Source organism: Grammomys surdaster, unplaced genomic scaffold, assembly GCF_004785775.1.
Source record: "Grammomys surdaster isolate TR1022 unplaced genomic scaffold, NIH_TR_1.0 125925, whole genome shotgun sequence".
Classification (NCBI taxonomy): Eukaryota; Metazoa; Chordata; class Mammalia; order Rodentia; family Muridae; genus Grammomys; species Grammomys surdaster.
Genome location: NW_021620749.1, coordinates 4,229,413 through 4,250,834, shown reverse-complemented (window position 1 = coordinate 4,250,834; position 21,422 = coordinate 4,229,413). Strand labels below are relative to the sequence as shown.

Genomic DNA, 21,422 nt, shown 5'->3' with positions numbered 1-21,422 from the left:
CAGGTATGCCCTCAGGTAGGCCCATCAATTACTAATTGAGAAAATGCTCTAAGGTTTGTCTGCTTATAGCCGGATCTTATGGAGGCATTTTCTCCATTTTCTACATTGAGGTTCCCTCCTTTCAGATGACTCTAGCTTGTGTCAAATTGGCAAAAAACTAGCCAGCACAGATAGCTCTTTCTAAAGTTTTCATGGATTAGAACTAAAACCAAGGAACAGGTTAAACAAGAATAGGCCATCACTGAAACAACCTTAGACAGTAGATGGCGCTGTTTCAGCTGGCAGAGCTCTGCTGCTGGCGTCATCAAGACACGGTCAATATCTGGGTGAATTCTGCGAGCTTTCAGAACCCACAACTCTTCTTGTCCCGTTGCTGTCAAACCATGTTCCGTAAGTCCAGAGATATCAATGTTCGGGGATGCAGGGACACCTTACCCCAGAATTCGCAAGTCTTCTACTACCGGTACCTGGGATTCTTCCTGCATCCTCCCCGCGGAGGAGGTTGTGGGTGTGGTTCAGGCCCTGACTCTAGAGATCTCTTACCCTTGAACTGTGCCTGGAAAACCCAGAGTTACCTGCCCATTTACGTGAGACCATCCCGGACTGCATCGCAAGGCCACGCCCACCACGGGCCCCCAAGGCCGCGGGGATGCTAGCTTAGTTTAGACAAGCCTCCTGTCCCCAAGGCTCCGCCCTCAGAGACCCACCCTCCATCGGTCCCGCGGAATCTCCATGCGTCCAGAGCCCCTCCTTGAGAACTGAGGCCTCATCTACCCTGCCAAATCTCCTCCCCCTCCGCCTCCAAGTCTCTTCTTTTGGTCTCTGTCCTATATGACCACTCCGCAAAGGCCAAACCAACCACGCCACCAAGGCCCCGCCCACGAGGAGAGAGGCGCGGCCATACCGTCAAGGCTCCGCCCCTGTCACGCTCAACGTCACGGCTCCGCCCAACCATAGCCAAGGACCCCGCCCCACGCCGAAGGCCTGCCTCTAGGTCCCGCCCCTCCTGAGGCCCCGCCTTCCGGCCCCGCCCCTAGTTCCCGGGAGTGGCGGCTGCCGGGCTGAGGCGCTGCGCTTCCTCAAGGTTCGCGTTCTCCGCTGAAGCTCTGAGCCTCCGTGTCCCGCAGCCGACGGGCTCCGTCCCACGCCCGCCGCCGAGGTCCGCGGCCGCCGGTAAGTGTGGTCCCCGCGGGCCCGGAGCGGCGGAGGCACAGGGCTCGGGCGGCGGCGCGTCTACTGCAGTGCGGGTACGGCCGCGCGTGGGTGTGGGCTTCAGACCCGGCCTTCCGCGCCTGCAGGGTCCATGCGAACGGGCCTCGGGCCGCAAGGTGGAGGTCGAATGGTCACCTCTGTCCGCCCGGCCGGCCCAGGGCGGTTCTGGAAGCTCAGCCTTTGTTGAGCAGGGCTTCCAGGTTCCCTAATGGGGTCCCAGCCATGCGACACCACCCGGCCTGGCCCTGCGCTGGCGAATAAGCCGCGGAGGAGGTGCTCACCCAGTGACAGCAGTCCTCCCTCTCGGGAAACCTGTGTAGGGTTGTTGAGGACACCCCACATTTAAAAGCTGTTCTAGTGAGGTGTCAGGTGTCTTGTTTTTTTTGTTTTGTTTTTTTTCCTAGTGCCATTTGATCTCAGTGTAAAAGACCGAATTCAAAACTGGGCCAGTTGGTAAACAGGGTTGAAGCGCTGTAGAAACAGGGGCATATCTGCAGCTAAATGGGAAGGCTGCTGATTGTCGGCTTTTACTGAGTTCATCGTACTCCTTCCTTGTAAGCATGTTTACAACCGACTTCCGGATCCAGCAGATGGCTTTTGGGTCTTCACCTGAGCTAAGGAATGGGTTAGGCGAGAGCGCTCCTACAGATAATTTCTGTTTTAAGTTAAAGGTGTCAAGTGCACGTGTGCACATGGCTGCCCCTTTGTGTATGATCCTTTGTAGCCTCCATAGCGCTTTCAGCCCACTGAACTGCTATCTCACAAAAAAAGTGTCGGAGATAGCTTGTGAGAGGAGCTGTTTACAGGTTGACCTGGCCGTTCTTGCACTTGTATAACAGAGATTCCCACGGAACTGAGCCCGAATCCTACGCCTACCACTAAGCCCTAATATCCTCATCTTTCGGCAGTAATGTCCCTCACGGGACTCCAGTGTGTTTCATTAAGTGAAATATGTGTAGAGCTGACACAGAAGCTGTGTAGTGTTGTAATTCCCCATGCCCGTATTTTGAAAGGGTTTGCTTGAATAATTTCTGAGCTTCTTAGGCGTGCAGTTGTGCCAGCTAGCACTTTCTTCCAGCATCAGCCGTCACAGAGAAAGAACTGCACCTGCTGCCTGTTCGTACCTGGCTAACAGCCTCCTTGCCAGGGCAGCCAGACTCTTGTCCCGGACACTCATCAGTGATGCAGCTCTTCCTGGTGACATAAGAGTCCGAAGCTGTGGACTCTGAGGACCCCTTTGCTGTTAACTGGGCTTCCTCTTTTCCTCTCTTGTCCAAATCAGACTTGGATAGCTCCATGTGTGTGTGTGTGTGTGTGCGCGTGTGTATAAAAGAAAGTGTGAGAGTGTGTGTGTATAAGAGAAAGAGTGTGTGCCGGGCTGTGGTGGCGCACGCCTTTAATCCCAACACTTGGGAGGCAGAGGCAGGCGGATTTCTGAGTTTGAGGCCAGCCTGGTCTATAGAGTGAGTTCCAAGACAGCCAGGGCTACACAAAGAAACCCTGTCTCGAAAAACCAAAAAAAAAAAAAAAAAAAAAAAAAGAGAGAGAGAGAGAGAGAAAGAGTGTGAATGAGAGTGTGTAAGAGATTGTATGTGTGTGTGTATGTAAGAGAAAGAGTGTATATGTGAGAGTGTGTATAAGAGAGTGTGTGTGTGTGTGTGTGAAAGAGAGTGTGTGTGTGTGTGTGTGAGAGAGAGAGAGAGAGAGAGTGTGTGTGTATGTGTGTGTGTGCTGGAGCCAAACTTTGATCTTCCTTTCTCAGGAAAGACATCCTTTTTATTTTGAGGCAGTTTCTCCTTGAGCCTGGAGCCTAGGTTACGCCAGACTGGTGGACAGAACCCGGTGCTAGGATTACAAGTGTGTACCCAGCACATCTGGCTTCTGTATCTGGGTTGTGGGATGGTTCAGGTAGCACTTAACCTGACTGAGCCACCTCCCCAGCCCAGGCTCAGTCAGTATTCCAGCCTACCCTCTGTCACCTCATGTCAGCCTAATTTAGCTGTAGTTATTTCAGAAGTTTGTCGAGTTAGGCTAGAGACCCAGTCCTGTTCAAGATTCTTTGTTCTGGGACACTTAATAAACAAACTGTGCATGGGATATTTCAAGACTGCTGTTTTATTGAAGTTCAGACTGAAAATTCCTTAGAGGGAACAAATGGGGGGCGGCAGGGAGCACATAGACTTTGTGGCTATAGCAACTTTGTAGACTTGACGGAATTAAAGCACCGCTGCTCTGATCACCACCTTTTCCTTGTGTTTCCACAAAGCGCAAAGCCTGTCATTTCAGAAAACGCTTACAGGTCCTCCTGCGAGTGGGACTTGGGGGTTCATTTGCATACTGCAGCAGCACTGTGGCAGGATGCGTCTCTCTCAAAACACACCCAGTACAGTGAAGGAAGCAGAGGGTGGAGTCTTGTAGAACGAGGGAGGCATTGGTAATGGGGAGAGCTTTACATGGGGCAGCAAGAGGATTCTGGGAGTGCCACATGAGAACCTGGGAGGGGGAGAAGAATGAGCATGGGAGACTGGACACTTGTAGGACAGAGGGACAGGCAGAGGCAGCAGGACCTAGTGTGAGTGTGGCAGGTAAAAGGAAGGAGAGTATAGAGCCACAGACGAGCCACTTTGTACAAAGTGGGAAAATGAAGGAGAGTCCTGAGTGGGTGGGATTCAGGGTTTAGTTGAGTTTTTAAAAAAAGTGTTAATTTGGGTATAATTTACAGACCATCAAATTCACCAGGTATATAATTCAGCGATTTTCAATGGAGTTACAGAGTTGAGCAACGATTGCCATAATCACATTTCCATGACCTCAAAATGACCCTATCTGTCTGTTTCTGGTCCACCCAGGCAACCACTAACCTGCTTACCATCATGAGAGACTTGCCCATCTTGGCAATTTCATCCAAATGGAGTCATAAAATACATGATCTTGCTTGGCTAGCCATTTTCACTAAGCTTATGTTTTCTTTCTCCCACCATCTCCAACCCCACAGGATCCCATGCCCTCTCTACATGTCTGTCTGTCTCTGTCATGACCCTCAGGATCTCATACATCTTAGGTTGGTCTTGAACTTACTGTGTCTCCAAGGATAACCTTGAACTCTTGGTTCAAGTGAATTCTCTTGCCTCACTGCCTAGTGCCATGATTACAGACATGCTCATCACATCTGGCCAGAACTCCTGGAACAAGTACTTTACCCACTGAGCCATTTTGCCAGTCTTCTTATTTGTTTTACAGAGAAGATTTCTAGTCTTCTAGACTAGTCATAGAAGATTGGATTGCTGAGTGGACCTCTTAGATTGAAAGCACACCCTTGGGTTTGATAAAGGCCCATTGATTGGAGGAGCCTTGTGCATGCAGAATTACCAGCCAGCCATGGGATGTAATTTTATTGGTTTCTCTCCTAGAATTAGTTGTGTCCATTAAGCAGATCCAGCATCCTTGCTTCCCCCTGCCCAGTGCACTTACGTGCCTCAGAATCTGTGAGGATGGGAACTCTATCTTTATTTACCCAGTGCCTGGCCTAGAAACCTTGCTAAATATTTGAATTGGATTGCCCAGGAAGCCTAGTCTGTGAACACAGGTCTCTCGTAGCTCTGAGTTGGGGAGGACTTCTGCCTGGGAGCAGTGCCCTCATGTGTTTTCTGATTTCACATCTAGATCCCTCCTTCACTGTGAGAATGTAAGATGGACCCAGAGGAGCAGGAGCTGCTGAGTGATTACAGATACAGAAGTTACTCGTCAGTTATCGAGAAGGCTTTAAGAAACTTCGAGTCCTCCAGCGAATGGGCAGATCTCATATCTTCGCTCGGCAAGCTCAACAAGGTGCTGGGGCACTTCCTGTAGGAGGGTGGTGGTGGGGAGAGCTGTCTTCTTATGGAAGGGAATTTGTGGTGGTTGAGAACAGTTAGACAGAAAAGAAAGAATAGCCAGGGGTTCTGTCCCTCAGACTCACCCATGCCTAGTTCATGTCACTATGTATAACGTCCTGTGTCTTAGGAGCACAGAAGACAGATACTGTGTTGGTGCTTTATAGTGTTGATAGGGTGCAGTGATATTTTATTTTTGCTTTTTGGTTTTTTGAGGTGAGGTTTCTCTGGGTAGACCTGGCTGTCCTGAGACTATGTAGACCAAGCTGCCCTCAAACTCAGAGATACACTTAACTCTACCTCCAAGTGCTAGGATTAAAGAAATGTACCACCACACCTGGCTGTGAGTGGCTTTTTTCCTTAAGTCTGTGTACTGACGGAATGTAAAATTGTTAGTATTATTCAATTATTCAAAGATTATGCTTCGTCGGATGAGGACTTTTCTGTTTCTTTTGTACTGTACTTTTTGTAGAGCTGACTGGTAACTTCTAGAACAGAAAGCAGAATAATTGCATGTATGTGTATGTGTGTATGTATGTGTGTGAAAGAGAGGGAGAGTGTTTGTGAAAGAGTATATGTATGTGAATAGGAGTGTGTGTGTGTGTGTGTGTGTGTGTGAGAGAGAGAGAGAGAGAGGGGAGGGGTGTGGAGAAGGGTTAAAACGGATCAAAGGGGGGGCTCCAGCTATTTCTTTACAACCTTCGCATCTTGCCCACAGGGAAGGCACTGCAGGGACTGTTAGGCGCTCAGTGACCATTGTGGTACATAGTAGATAACCGCTGGGGGAAGAAGATGTGTGCCATCTGAGGGGGGAGAAGATGTGTACCCTCTGAGGCTATCTGGCCATCACTTGGGTCTGGAGCATGAGTATCAGGTGGAAGTTAGCCAATCCCATCTCTATTCAGCTCAGAACTCCAGCAAACCCCACTGAGAAGAGAGTGCCTCCCTTCATCCCTCCCAGGTATAGGGGAGGGGGTTGGTGAAGAATGGACAGATTGAGTCAGATGCACTGCCTGGGCAGCTGTTATGTCCCCTCCCATATGCCCATCTCAACACCTTCCCTCTAAGGCCAGAAAACAGCTCTCAGAGTGCTTGCTTGGCTCGCCTAAGGCCCTGGGCTCAAGGCCCAGCATAGGGCTGGAGGTGGGGCAAACATCTCAGCCTGGCAGATGGCTGTCCTGGCCTTGGTGAGATAGGTTGGTACTCATTGGCCAGGAAACTCCTGGTCTCCTGGAAGGGATGTTTACATGGAAATGTCACAGGCAGGTGCTCAATAGGAGAAACAAATTTCTATTTCTGAGGTCTGTCTTTTAGGTAGGATACAGAAGCCTGAGCCTCTGTGGTTGGGCAACTCTAGCCGATACTCAGCTGAAAGGGATACTCTGAGAGACACAGCTGGAGACTGAGGCACATATGAGTCCTGCTGGGTGCTTACTACTCAGAGCTTGACCTACCTGGTGTCTAAGGGAAGTGGAGAAGGCCCAGGAGCTGAAGGCAGCCTGAAGCACAAGATGAGTTCAAAGACAGCTTGAGCTATTGTGCTATCTCAAAAACTAACAAAAGAAAAGACAGAAAAGAACACTGTGCCTGTGTATCACACAAAAAGCAGTTGTGTTCTTCATTTCTGCCTTTAAAAGAGGATTAATTTTAATTTTTGTTTTGTTTTGTTTTTTCGAGAGAGGGTTTCTCTATGTAGCCCTGGCTGTCCTGGAACTCACTCTGTAGACCAGGCTGGCCTCGAACTCAGAAATCCGCCTGCCTCTGCCTCGCAAATGCTGGGATTAAAGGCGTGTACCACCTCTGCCCTTATTTTAAATTATAAAGTGTGTGCGTGTGCGTGTGTGTTGGGGGTTGTGTACAGATGAAGAGGCTAGAGGTGGCAGGTCCTCCCTGTGCTGGGGTTACAGGTGGTTGTGAGCCACATGATGTGGATGCCGGTAATCAGACTCCGAAGGAGCAGCAAGTACCCTGAACCACGAGCCATCTGCCTAGCCCCTCCTTTGTGAGTTTTTGAGACAAGGTCTCACATAGCTCATGCCGGCTTTGAATTCACCATATAGGTTAGGTTAGCCTTGAACTCCAAATACTCCTGCCTCCTCTTCCAAGTGCTGAGATTACATGTGTTTATCACTGCATCTGGCTGTGTTTGTTAATTGAGATAAAATACATTTTGTCTACTTTAAAGTATGTAGTGTGTGCTTTTTAGTACATTTTACAGTGTCATGCCACCATGGAATTTCTCATTCTAGGAGAATGTGATCTTCCAGAAGTAAACTGCCGCTGAACCGCCTCTCCACCAGCACGCTTTATTCTGCTGTCTCTCCCCAGGGCCCTTCCACATGAGTCAAATTATGCAGTGTTCAGTCTTGAGTATCTGCCTTATTTCACACAGCATAACATCCACAAGGCTCGCCCATGTCCTGATAGATTGTTGTCACATGTATCAGATCTCTTTTTGCAAAGCTAAAAGCTAACCTATCTTTTGACAGATATTTTGGCTGTTGTGAGTAGTGATGCTATGCTTATTTCTATATTTGTTTTGTTGTTTTCTTCTTTACAGTCATGCCATTGTGTGGGCGAGCCTGTGCCACTGTGTGTGTGTGAGGGGGTATAGATGTGTGTTGGTGTAGGTGTCAATGTGTGTAGGTCAGTGGGCAACTCATAAGAATCAATTACTTTCTTTTACCATGTGGGTCCCATGTGTTGAACTCAGGTCACTGAGCTTAGTGGAAAACACTGATTTACTCAAGGAGTGCCAGACTGTCTGACAGTTGTATCACTGCTCATGGCTCCCAGCAGTGCGTCAGGACTCCAGCTTCTCCTCATCCTTTTGATACTGACTTTCATGTGTGGTTTTTTTTTTTATGTAATAGCCCTCCTACTGTATATGAAATTATAACTCATTGTGGCTTAAAAAACATTTATTTGAGTGTTTGTGTGCCCACATGTGCATGCATGGGGAGGTATGTATGCCACTGTACATATATAGAGGTCAGAGGATAAGTTGAAGGAGTCATTTTTTTCTTTTCTCATGTGAGTCCTGAAGACTGAATTCAGGACATCAGGTTTGGAGTCAGGAACCTTTACTCATTGAGTTATCTCTCTAGTCCCCAGAAAGAGAGGGGTGGGTTTCAGATGTATGCATGTTTTGCTTCCATATATTTTAGGCACTGTATGCGTACAGAGAAGTCTTGGAGCAGCAGGAATGTGTGTGGTGGGTAACATAGTATGTTCTATGTTTTAGAACTGAACAGTGGTGCTCAGTTCACTGTCTCCTTACGAAGCCTAGGGAATGGAACTGCCACATTTAGCATGGCTCTTCTTACCATAGTTATCATAGTCTAGAAACTCTCACACAAATATGCCCAAAGGTTTGTCTCTTGTCATGTTGACAGTTGATATGAACCATCCCATCCAGTGTAGCTAATGCTTGCTAGCGGGTCCTGGCTCTACTACAGGGGAGTGATTACACTGTTGTCCCAATTCAGATGAGGGAACTGGAGCCTACAGGGCTAATCTGTGACCATGAGTACAGCTAAGGCACCAGGGCTCTGTCTTCTTGGTGTCCAGGGCTGTGTTGGTGCTGGATCAACAGTGTCTTAGACATTTTAAAGGGCCTGATTCCTGAGTACAACTTGTTACTTTTGCTGCTTGTCCTAATGATGTGGGAAATAGAGAGAGTGGCTCCAGCAAGAGTGAACAGATTCTGAGACAGAAGCCAAGGCAGTGCAGGGGGCACCACTGTCACCACACCTGGCCCCTGAGTTGTATGGAGCTGGTGGGTTCCATCATCCTACAGGACTGGACTTCTTTCCATCTACACAGCCCTCATTAACGTAAGCTGAGTCCACTCATCCCTTTCCGGGAAGAAGTATGGTGCTGAACACCCGACTTCCTAAGGTCTATTCTCTGGGGTGACCCTACTTGTGGTATTACCGTGGATAAACGTTCTAGTTAACAGGTCACTTTTTGCTACAGATTTTACCCAAGAAATCCCACCCTGTCATTCGGGCAGTATTGCTTGCCTTTTTATCCCCTCCAAAGCAAGGAGCAAGGTCTCAAGTACCTCAGGTTGGCCTCAAACTTAGCTTTCTGCCTACCCTTCCCCACCCTGCCCACCATAGAGCACCAGTGTGTGTGGTAATGGGGTTCAGCCCAGGGCTCTAAGCATGAGGCCACTCAGCTACAACCTCAGCCCTGTGCCCACATGCCTTGTTCCCTGCTGCTATAATCTGTCAGTAGGCCAGAACATCCAGCTCAAGGGTTTGCAAGACTTGAGTGAGGCAGGGTGACAGTAACAGTCTGCTCTCAGCTCAGCCTGTGACAGCTGGCGTTTTCGGAGAGCTTATTGTGCATTAAGGAGTCGCTGTGCCATATTGTGTAGTATTTCCCCTAGGCCTTGTGGTGCTGGCCTGGCCTTCTAGCACTTGCGAGGTTGAGGAAGGAGTGTAGCAAATACAAGGCCTGGGCTACAGAGTGAGTTCAAGGCCAGCCTGTGCAACTTAGTGAGACCCTGTCTCAGAATACAAAGCAAGAAAAGGGTTTAGGTATGGTTCTGTGTAGCATTCTTGCCTAACACCTGAGCCTGTAGGTTCAATCCCCATACCGTCCTGCAGAATAAAATAGAATAAAAAGATACTTGACATCCAGCTTTGGCCAATCCCTTGCTCAGGGCTCAGGCGGCCAGGTTGACCCAGGAGCTCAGCTGTTGTCAGACTCTCCTACCTTTTCGTGTCAGTGTTGTGTGGTGGAGAACAGGGTGTGCCATCTCACTGCCAAGGAGCCTAAATCCTTGGCCCAAGTGAGACCAGTGTGATTGTGTCACCAGAAACTGTTAGCTAACTTGCTTAGGTCATGCAGCTGTTAGTGGCTGCTGTGTGTTGAGTTGTACTTATCAAAATCCTCACTTCTGGTTCCTCCGAATGTAGTCGTATTTGCAAATAGACTGTTTACAGAGATGATCAGGCTGCAGGATGTGACTAGTGTGCGGCTGGAACCCACTATGATGGGTATCCTCATGATAAAGGGCTTTGTCTTCTTGCTTTGGTTTTTGAGGCAGAGTCTCATTATGTATCCTTGGCTGGCCTCAAACGTGCTGTGTAGACCAGGACCTGCCTCTGCCTCCCAAGCGTGAGAGTAAAGGAGAGGACCACCACAGAAGGGGACATTAGAGCCAGGTCTGGTAGCTCAGGTTGAGGCAAGAAGACAGCAGGTTTAAGGGCTTCCTGGACTACAAAGGGAGTCCAGCGCCAGGCTGGGCAACTTAGTGAGACTTCAGCCTGACAAATTAGAGGGAGGACAGGAGGGTTGTGACTTACCCACTGTGCTTGAGACTCTGGGCTCATCCCCAAGTCCTGGAAAAAAAGAAAAAAGGAGGAGGGGACTTGGACACAGATGTAGACGTCATGAGTGATGAAGACAGGGCTCAGGACAACACACCTGGCATCCAGGGAGCACTCTGGACATGCGCAGAGCAGACTGCCAGAGCTGCTGGGAAGAGCTGCTCCTCTTCTCAGGAGGAGGCACTATGCTGACACGGGAAGTGTCAGCGGAGAGTGCTTCAGCCGCTTTCTGTTACAGAACACCATTTAAGCTGCTCTGTGCATAGGATACATTGTAGGGCGTAGTATACATTGTAGTGGATTCATCAAAGGATGTCAGATGCCATAACAGACTGAAGAACTCAGGTGCTGGGCTGTGGCAGTCGCATAAAACCCCTGTTCACGTGGAATAGGAGGCTCTACTGCTGGGACAGTGACCAATGTGATACTGAGTCCTGACTACTACGAAAGAAAGCTAAATGTGGGCAGTGGGGTGCAAGGAGTCAGTGACTGTTTCTAGACAGAGGTGGCTCTCTTTTACATGACATTTGCACAGAGGCCTGAGAGAGCAGGCAGAGAGGCCGTCAGTGAGGCTAGCCTGAGTCCAAGGCACAGTAAAGGGAGAGGTGTGGGCTGGTTTAGAACAGTAATAGAAGAAAGAGGGACGCCTATGATTCAGTCCTAAGTATAGGAAGGAAAGGAGGAGCAGAGCAGGAAGGCAGCTCCTGGACTTGGCTGACAAAACTAACTATGGAGGCGCCTGACAGAGGCCATCAGACATTCTGGTGTATCTGAATCTAAAGAAGTTTCCTTTGGTAGTTAACATTTTAACCAGCTAGGTGGGACCTCTCTATTGTAATCTTGAGACAGGGTCTTAATGTGTAGACCAGGCTGGCCTTGATCTTACAGTCCTCCCTGCTCAGCCTCCTGGGTGCTGTGACTGAAGGTATGTACCACCATGCCTGACTGTAGGTGGAGAACTCTTTAGCAGGGCTAGAGAGAAGCAAGGGGAGGGGGCAGCCCTGTCACAGCCTGGTTGTACCATGGGTATGTTGGAGATTGCCCTTTCTTTAAATGTCGAAGGCAATGGAAACAGAGAACCCCTGCAGCAGCCTGAGGACTTTGTGCTAAGACCTGTACTCTGGTGAAGCCAGAAGAGAATTTCAGGATGAATCTGTATCCTGCAGGGACGGAGATTATTAAGAAAAGGTTTTAAACACAAATTTCAGCTAGGCATTAGGGAGAGGAGGGGGAGTACAAGGGAACAGGACAGTTTGCAGTTCATCCTTCCCAGTCTGCTGGACGGATAGAAGTTGACCAAGTTCACATAGACAATTACCTCTCCAGTGACCAAAGGACAGCAGCATGTCATTCAGCAGAATGAGTTCACAGTGAAGGAAGCAGCTAGTGACCCATTAAGTTGCTCTGCTGAAGACTCAACCCCCAAGTGACTCTCTGGAGAAAGTGTCATTAGTCGACTGTTTGATGAGGTCATAGGGTGAGCCCTTATCTGATAGGACTGTGCCCTTGAAGGGAGAAAAAGGCACCCTCCCTCTGTCTCCCGTCCGAGCACCCACGTCAAGACACACCCAGAAGGCACTTATCTGCAACCTTCGAAGAGACCTGAGCCAGCTGTCCCTTGATCATGGCCTCTGGTACTGTGAGGTAAATCTGTGTTGCTTAAAGCACACACTATATAGTAGTTTTAAAAGGCAGCCAAAGAGACTAATGCAGAAGGTTGGAGTTAAACCTGGCTGCTTTTCAGTCCATACAACTGTTTGGACATGAGCACCAGCCTTCAAGCTGGCCTGAGTCTGATGTAGGCGTTCCTGTTTGTCCTTTTTAGTGGGCCCCACCCCCGCCAAGCTTTGTTGACACTCAGTAACCTGAGCATCGTTATACAAACCCAAGTCCTCACAGAGACTACCACTGAGCCACAACACCAGCACTGCTCACACTAAGCGTGATTTGATGGGTTTTAACATGCATATAACCCTTTGAGACCCTCACCACTGTCAAGACTGTGTGTCTGTCCCCTCCAGAGGTTCCCTCTTGGTACATTTCATATCTACATCTCCAGGCAACTGTCAGCATCCTTTCTGTCACTGTAAATGAGTTTGCATTTTAAGAAGCTTTGTGTAAACAGAGCCTGGTGTGGTGGTAGTCCCAGCAGCTGGGCGACAGATGCAGGAGATTTAAGAGTTCACATCTAGCCTCCAGCTATGTAGTTTCAGGGTTAGACTGGGCTACCTAAGACTGTCCTCAAAGTAAACTAAATGAACCTTTGTATAAATGGGCTTGTCCTCTGTACCTCCTGCTCTGGCCTTTTTCACTCACCTAGGCTATCCTGAAGGGCAGCCAAGAGGTGACACTGATAATTCATGTACCTTGTACTGCTGAGTAAGATACACGGATACACAGGATCTATTTCCTGATAATGGACAGTTGAGTTCCTTCCAGTGGATACCTGTTTTAATTTTTTTTAATGATTTGTTTGTGTATCTGTGTGAGGATCCCCTGGAACTGGAGTCACAGACAGTTGTGAGCTGCCGTATGGGTGCTGGGAATTGAACCTGGGTCCTCTGGAAAAACATCCAGTGCTCTTAATTTTGTAAAGATTTATTTGTGTGTGTGTGTGTGTGTGTGTGTGTGTGTGTGTACGCGCATGTGTGCATATGTGTGGGTGCAGGTGCATGTACCTGTGCTTGTATGGAGGCCAGAAGAGGAGCTGGAATGGCTTGTAGTTACCAGCTCGTTCACAAGGGTGCTGAGCTTCTGATCCTTTCTGTTCCTCAGGATTGCACAGGCAAGTGCTCTCTACGGCTGAGCTGTCCTAGGCCCCCACAGTTAATGTCTCTGGAGGCCACAGTTTGCCAGCAGGATGCTCCAGTCTGCATCCTGCCGTGTGTGGGAGCTGCAGCCCTTCCCTGTCTTCAATGATTGAGCCCTATTCAGAGGGCAGGAAAGAGAAGTTCATCGTGACTTTTACATTTCCCACACGATAGACAATTAAGAATACTGACATACAACACTGTAAGTTTATTTTAATCTGATGAACATAAAACACAATGGCAGTTGGAAGAGCCTTCCTTGTATATGGTAACAAATAATTGGAAGTAGCTCCTGACAGTCACGGAAGGCCTCGAAGTAAATCATGATGTGACAGTACAATGACCTGTGTGCCCTTCAGGTGGTGGAGGCCTGTGGTCTCACGGGAGAATGTACTCACGATAAAATCAAGGGACAGAAAAACAAAGTGACAGTTTCTACAGAGCTCTCTCAGTCCTGCATGTATGTATACACATGTGATGCACACGTGCGCATGTAAGTGCAGGTTCCTGCAAGAGGTCATTAGATCTCTTGGAACTGATGTTCCCAGCAGTTACAAGCTGCCCAACATGGATGCTGGGAACAGAACTCAGATCCTCTGTAAGAACAGAGCAAGCTCTTAGCTACTGGGCATCTCTCCAGCCCCAACACATTTGGTAAGTTTTAATGGCACATATTCCCTCCTCCACTTATATCTTCCAGGCACACTGAAAAATGTCCCCTGGCTGAGCAAATGGCCCAACAAGCCTTTACTGTGTGAGAGCAGGCAGGTGATGTCATTAGGCAGGTCCCCATCACACAGTGATTCTAGTGTAGGGCCTCTGGTGTTTCTCACTGTCTCACCCCTGCACACCCCTCCGTTGTTTGTCTCATTAGGAATCTGTTTGTTCCTTTGTTACTGTGTCTCATTTCATTAGCTGATCAATATGTGAAGTGCTGGGCTGAGCGATGGCTCGGCTGTTAGGAGTACACAGTGTTCTTGCTTCGGAGGACAAAAGTTCAGTTTCCAACACCTACACCAGGCAGCTCCTACCACCTGTCACTCCAACTCCAGGACATCCAGTGTCTCTGGGCTTTGCAGACACCCAGAGTCACATGTGTGTACCTACACATCCACATTATTTTTTATAATAAAATAAGCCCTTAAAAATGTGTGTGTGCATGTGAATGATAGGTAATGTGTTTCTTTTTATGCAAGTGACAGATCCTTTCTTACTAGTGCTTCTGGTGACGCTCCAGCTAGATGCCTTGGTATGTTGGTAACAGTCTGATTGGATTGCTAGGGAAGGCGGGAGCACTGAGCATGGTGTGGGAACAGCTGGTTCGATTCAGACTCCTCACTTCTGGGTGTGGGGTGAGACCACTGCTGTGTACAGAGGTCGGTGGAAGTGTGTTCTGAGGTAGCCAAGGCATAACACTCTGATTCTCAGATTTAATCCTCCATTTTCAGTGGCACTGATTACTTCAGATGTGACCTTGTGACTTCTTGAACCGCTGAGAAGTGGCAGGAAGGCTGTAGGCCAGCTTCAGAAAGGGATTTCCTCTCCTTCAAAGATATAAAAGGACCAAGCACTTACTGTGTGGTTATTTTTGTTCCAATGAGAATGGGCAATTTTTATTGTGGTATTCTTTGTATTTGTGTAAGAATTTAATGCCTAGGCCTGGGGGAGACATCCTAGCCCTTGAAAGGATGACAGTGCTAGGTCACTCAAGAAGCTGTGTCCTTTCCTTTGCATAAGCCAGAGACGGAATCCTGCTCCTCTGTAAGGGAGAGCACCAGCCATGATAGTGGGTATCTGAGGTGGTCTGTTTGTCCACTGCAAGATGTTTGTTCGCATTCTGGCCTCTTGTCTACTACATGCCAGTATACCCTCTCCCCTCCTCCACTTCCAAATAGAAAAAGTCATAAATGTTTCTAGATGTCCCTCAATGTCCCCTGAGGGCAACATTCCCCTGTACTTTTGATTTTATAAGTTACATTATATTTTCTTTATTTAAAATTTCATGGTTGGATAGTCTATGTCCATGCAGCCAAATGTGTCCCAACCTAGCCCATCTTTTAACCTTATCCAAGAGGGAGCCTGGGCTTGTGCCTGTATTTGACAATTGACGGTAAAAGTGTTTGTGTCCTTCAAAGCTGCAGAATGGGGCTGAGGGTAGAGCTGAGTTTGCCTGGTACACACACCCCTGACCCCGGCTGCCCCGTGCTGCCAAAGGGGAAAGGAAAGAGTGAGATTTGCTGAGAGTGTAGCTCAGGCAGAGCCCTTGCCTAGAATGTCAGAAGTCCTGGGTTCAAACCTCCAGATAAAAAATTAAAACAAGTAAGTCTTCCTGTGACTCTAGGAAGTAAGAAGGCACAGAGTGCCTGTTGTGAGTCCCTGGACTTTGTCTGCTTTAAGTTGGAGCTGGCTGGTGGCCCGGTAGGCTGAATGGGCCAGGGCTTTTCCTGAGTCACTGCACCATAAGCACAGAGGCTTGTTGTGTTTCTGAGGATCCATGGTCTTCCAGTGCCCTGCATGCCAACCACAGTGTCCTGCTCTCTGTCCTGAATGTCTCGGGACAAGTTTCAGAGAGAACAGAGCTGGGCCCTTTGCTCTGCATAGAGCAATCCTGGGTCACATGATGTCATCCTCTGCAGCACACTCCTGCATACTGGTGCAGCCTCCTCCCACCCAGACACCAAGAGCTTTCCTTTAACAGACTCCTGACCCATGCAGACTGCTTGTTTCTGAACCAGGAAAGCAAACAGCAGAGAGAAGAAAGACCAGGATAGGATCAAACCAGACCAAAGCTGATGAAATCAAGTCCCCCATGTGTCCATGGAGAGCTGTGACCTTCTCTCCAGTCTGGGACTCTCAGTTACATCCCTTGACATTCTTGCCCCCTGGTTGCTCACTGGCCCTAAGCACTTGCCCTTTGTTGAGCTGGCATGCACCTCAGGATCCTGCACGTGTGTTTTCTTTTTGTGTATGTGTAGAAGCAGTCACTGTGATGGCATAAGTGTGGAAGACAGATCACAGGGGTTGAACCATGTCTTCAGGCTTCTTAAATACTCTACCAGCCGAGCTGTCTCCAGCCGCCGTGCTGCGGGGCTTTGTGTACTTCTAAGGAACAGAACACTGTGCCTTGACCCAAGTTCTCAGCAGCCATTCTGCAGCCAGTCAGCTCCAGCTGAGGAGGGCCCACCTGGTGTGAGGCTTCAGAGATCTCTGGAAGGTAGTGTGGGGGCCGTGCCAGCTACATTCTCCTGTGTGACTTCCAGAGAACACTGTGTTCTACCGGTACATAATGCTGTGGGGACTGATGCCTATTTAGGAATGGTAACAGCTCTGTCTCCAGGTGTTCTTTCTTCTGTAATAGATTGATCCATATAAGGTTTGCTGCCGGTCTGTTACACATGTCATTTGTATGTAAATGACAGTATGTTTAAAAAGAAAAATGGTGGCTCCACCTCCCTTTGCTCTCCGGCATGCAACATGTGGTTCTTCATTCTTAAATATTTCCCAGTTCTCAACATCACATGTAGTGCAAGTTTTAGGCAGGCTGTGAATGTGTGGCTTTTTCCTCCTGATTTCTTCCTTTCTGGTGGAACTCAGAGGCTAGCTTCTGCCTGCCATGATGGTCAGTTCTGAGTGTGTGAGCTCTTGGCCCCCAGAAGGGTGATTGCCAGAAGGTGTAAGCTCCTGTGGCTTTCTTGAAGTTTCCTGTGTAGACAGTTTCCCCAACAGCAGAATTTTTGTATTTATTGAGGTTCATGTCCTCAGTGGCTGTCAAGTGGCCAGAATATGAGGTGTTGTTGAAAAGAATAGACCCCAAGTCTAGAAAAGTGGGAGAGCCCTGCAGAGCACCACAGCTGTCCCGAGCTCCTCTGTGGGGAGGCAGGGAAAATAGAGGTTAATGTTCAGATGGGGACGTTAAAGCATCTTAACAGGCTGGGGAAGGCAGCTCTGGCTGTAAAGTACTTGGTATATGAGTCTCAGGACCTGAGGTGAAATCCCTGGAACCCATGTGAAATGGTACATGCCTGGAGTCCCAGGACTGAGGAGGCTCACTGGTCAGCCAGTCTAGCTGCATCTGTGAGTTACAAGTTCAGTAAGAGACTTGTCTTAGCAGATAAGGTGGAAGGTGATAGAGGAAACACCTGATGTCAGCCTTAGGCCACACACACACACACACACACACACACACACACACACACGTAAGCCACACACACGCAGAGAGGAATCCAAATGAGATCAACTCAGAAGGGGAAAGCAGTGTCTACATGTGTGTCATGTTGCTGCCTGAGCTCAGTGTGTTTCTTGTGTTGTGTTCATCCTGGGAGACACACCCATAATCCCAGCACTCAGAAGACTGAGGCAGGAGGATCGCGGTGAGATCTTGTCTCAAAAATTATAAAAGGTATTTGTCTTGGCACATTGATTCCCATGTCATCATAACCAAGATATCGGGGCGCCCCGTGTAGTTTAAGGCCCTGTTACTCATGATGCATGTGTGTGTGTGTGTGTGCATGATTTGTGTGTCTGCGGTGGGTGGGTGGGGTGTTTAATGTGGGAGAGATACATGTGAAGGGGTGTGCTAGTGTGTGCATATGCAGCATATGTCTTTGTGTGAGGTGTCACTGTGTGTTGTATATGCTGGTTATCATATGTGTACATATGTAGAGGATACCTGTGTGTGCATGTACATGTGCAGAGGCATATATACGTGCATGTAGGTTGAATGTCTCTGTGTGTGTGTGTGCCTGCACACTAAATATTAAAGGACTATGAAATGAGGTGGAGGCTCTCGGGTGTCTTAGCTCCTTTCAGTGTTTAACATCCGTGACCAGCCAGTGAGGAGGTAGCAGCACATTCTGTGTGAGGAAAAGCCTTGGGGCACCCAGGTAGCTTGTGACAGCCTGGCAGCCAGCGAGAGGAGGAGCCCGACTCAGACCTAATCTGGGTAGTGTAGACCCCTGGCTTTACTATGACTTCCTGAACTCTTTATGGGAGCATTGTTTTCTTGACAGAGCCCACTCTGGGTTGATAAAAAGTGCTGCCTCTGTACCCAGCCACCAGCTGTGCTTGGCCCCTGGACCTGGACTGTACCAGCTGGTTCCCGTCATCTCTCTGTCTCTACTTTTGTGACTGTTCTAGTCCAAATCTCCATGGTGAGTCCATGGATACTCACCACCCAGCAGCAGCTCAGAAAGCCCTAGCTGATAGTAGCTAGAACAAATCCCTCTGGCCTTGAACTCATGGCAATCCTCCTGCCTCTGCCTTGAAAGTGCTAGGATTATAAGCCTGAGTCACTGCAGCTGATTTAAGAATATTTATTCATTCATTCACTCCTTTATTTACTGGTTTTGGTTTTTGGCTTTTCAAGTCAGGGTTTCTCTATGTAACAGCCTGGCTGTCCTGGGACTCACCAGGCTAGTCTCAGACTCACAGAAAGCTGCCTTTCTTTGCATTCCCAAGTAGTTAGTTTTGAGACAGAGCTTCTCTGTTTTGCCTTGGTTGTCCTGAAACTCACTCTTTGTAGACCAGGCTGGCTTCAGATTCAAGGATCTGCCTGTCTCTGCCTCCCAAGTGCTGGAACTAAGGACATGTGCCACCATACCTGGCTTAAGAACTTTAAAAAAGAAAATCTTACTCTTCTTATATATGTTGCTACTTGAGATGACTGGCTGACTTGACCTGTACAGGTCCTCTCTGGCAGCTTTACCAGGTGAGGATGGCAGCCGTGGGTGTTGAAGCCTCATCGTGACTCATCCTGACATTGCTGGGTGAGAGTTCGCTGAGCAAGTGCAGTGTGGTGCTGTTCATCCTGTGACCTTTTTGAAAGGAAGCTTCTTGTTTACACAGAGGCTGACACCGTGTCACTCTCCAGTGAAACTCGCTGAGACTCGCTGCTGACTGTGGGGTCTCAGCGCCCTGCAGTGACTCTGCTGACTGTGAGGTCTCAGTGCCCTGCAGTGACTCTGCTGACTGTGGGGTCTCAGTGCTCTGCAGTGGCTCTGCTGACTGTGGGGTCTCAGTGCCCTGCAGTGACTCTGCTGACTGTGGGGTCTCAGTGCCCTGCAGTGACTCTGCTGACTGTGGGGTCCCAGCACCCTGCAGTGGCTCTGCTTACTGCAGGGTCTCAGCGGCCTGCAGTGACCCAGGGAGGCCAGGGCCCCCTTCTCCAGTTCATCTCATGCAGCCACCCTCCCATATCACTGCCATCTGTCACAGCACTTGGTGCTGGTAGTCTCCGGCTTGCCTTAAGTGGAAGTCACATCTGCTCTCCACCTGTCTGGTCTAAAGGGCACTGTTGATGTCCCGTGGCGAGGCTGTAGTCGAGTGCTAAAGATTGGTAACCTGGCCAGCCTGACTCACTGCGTTGTTGCTTTGTAAAATGGGTGTCCCTGTAAGGATGGCAGGCTTCCAGAGGAAAGCTTGTAGTGTTTTACTGCGATGGCTGTTGTGCCTTGTTGGCTTGATGAGAGACATATGTTAAATTGGCTTGTTTACATTTCATACAGAAAGCATGTGGCCCTCTGCAGTAAGCCTATTCTTCCACAGGGGCACTCTGGATCGTGCCTTCTGGGACAACTTGTGTGAGTGCGAGTGTGTGTGTATGTATGCGTGTGTCTGCATGTCTGTGTATGCACATGTGTGCACATGTGTCTCTGTGCACAAGTATGTATGCATGTCTATGTATGTGTGTATGCATATGTGTGTGTGTGGTGTGTGCAGTGTTTGTAGCATATACACACACATAGAAGTATATCCACACTGAGATCAGAGGGAGATGTTGAGTCAGGGTCTCACACTGAACCTAGAGCTAAGCTGATGGCGAGCAAGCCCAAGTGATCCTCAGGTCACTGTCCCCCACCAGCTACCCCACCCAGGGCTGGGGCTATGGTGTGCATGTGGCCACATCCAGCTCTATATGTTGTGTTGGGGCTTACAATCTGCTCTCAGGTCCTCCTGCCTGAACAACACTGAGGAACTTTCTGAGCTCACTGTTCAAGCTTTCAGATACAGCGGAGTCCTGGAGAAGATGCTGCAGTCAGACTGTTGTGTTGGGAGGGAACCAAAGTGAGGTGCAGAGATGCCCTTGGGTGGACACAGTGAGGTCTTTCTTTGCTTCTAGTCATGAAGCTAGGCTATAACTCAACTTCCATCCCCTTTTCTATTTGGGGGGACTGGGGATCTGTTCCAGGCTTTCTACGTGTTAAGCAGATAGTATACTACTTAGGTATAAGACATTACACCTTGAGCTCCTGTTATTTTGTTTTAAGGTCAACCTGTTGTGCCTATGGGTGTAATGAGGTCAAGAATGTTGTAATTATATCCTAATTATGGTTTCAGGATTATATAGTTCCTGAGTGAAATAAGTAAGGAAACTTAATTTCCTGCTTAATCATAGTTTTTTCTTTCTACAGAGCTGACTGAAAATGATTTTGAAAACTATTTTCCCTTCCCAGCTCATCTGCCTCTCCAAGTTTATATTTGTAGACTGTTTCTTATGAATTGTGTATGTTAGGCATAGTGGCCAACCCAATCTGGATTTCCAGTTTCCTGAAAATAAACCCCTCTGTGACCTGCCCTGGGAGTATTTGCTAGGCCTTCTTCACTGAGCCGCCTGGTCCACAGTGGCAGAGGCAGTGTGTGCTCATGCAGGCTAGAAAGAGCAGCAGAGTGGAGGGGCCCTCCTCAGCTGGGCCAAGATGCAGCTGACATGAGGGATGGCCCCAAGTTAGTCCAAGGGAAGTCTTCAGGACTGGATGTGCAGGCAGGAGATGGCCTCATCCCACTGTGTGGGAGCTGGAAGAGGTGGGCCTCCCATGAGCAGGTAGCTAGCTGATCCTGGGTGGGGCTCCCTGTTTACACCCAGTACTTGATGCCCTTGAAGGTTTCTCAGCCAGGTTGGATGGGTCATGATGTGAGACACACAACCACATGGGAATTGAGGTGTGTTATTATTGGCTAGCTAGGCATGATCGCGTATGCTTAGAATCTTAAGTGTCAAAAATAAATGTTCCCAGGGAAGATGATAGCCCTCACTTCTCTGTTGCCCTGAGACACAGGGTCTTTTCCCTTTGAAATGATTGTAGTGGATACCCAGTATAGAAGTTGTAGTGGATACCCAGTATAGAAGTTGTAGTAGATACCCAGTATAGAAGTTGTAGTGGATACCCAGTATAGAAGTTGTAGTGGAT

General features: G+C 48.6%; 1 protein-coding gene across 3 annotated transcripts in view; it reads left to right on the top strand.

Moving 5' to 3' along the window:
• The first annotated feature begins 1,019 nt into the window (after positions 1-1,019).
• Positions 1,020-21,422, top strand: part of Dop1b (DOP1 leucine zipper like protein B) — a 100,447-nt gene continuing 80,044 nt past the window's right edge. For all 3 annotated transcript variants that reach the window (XR_003709384.1, XM_028752509.1, XM_028752510.1), the window contains exons 1-2: positions 1,020-1,173; positions 4,876-5,040. Coding sequence is in view for 2 of the 3 variants with exons in the window: in XM_028752509.1 (XP_028608342.1) it covers positions 4,903-5,040 (138 nt within the window). In the remaining variant the exon portion in view is untranslated. The remainder of the gene's footprint in view (positions 1,174-4,875; positions 5,041-21,422) is intronic.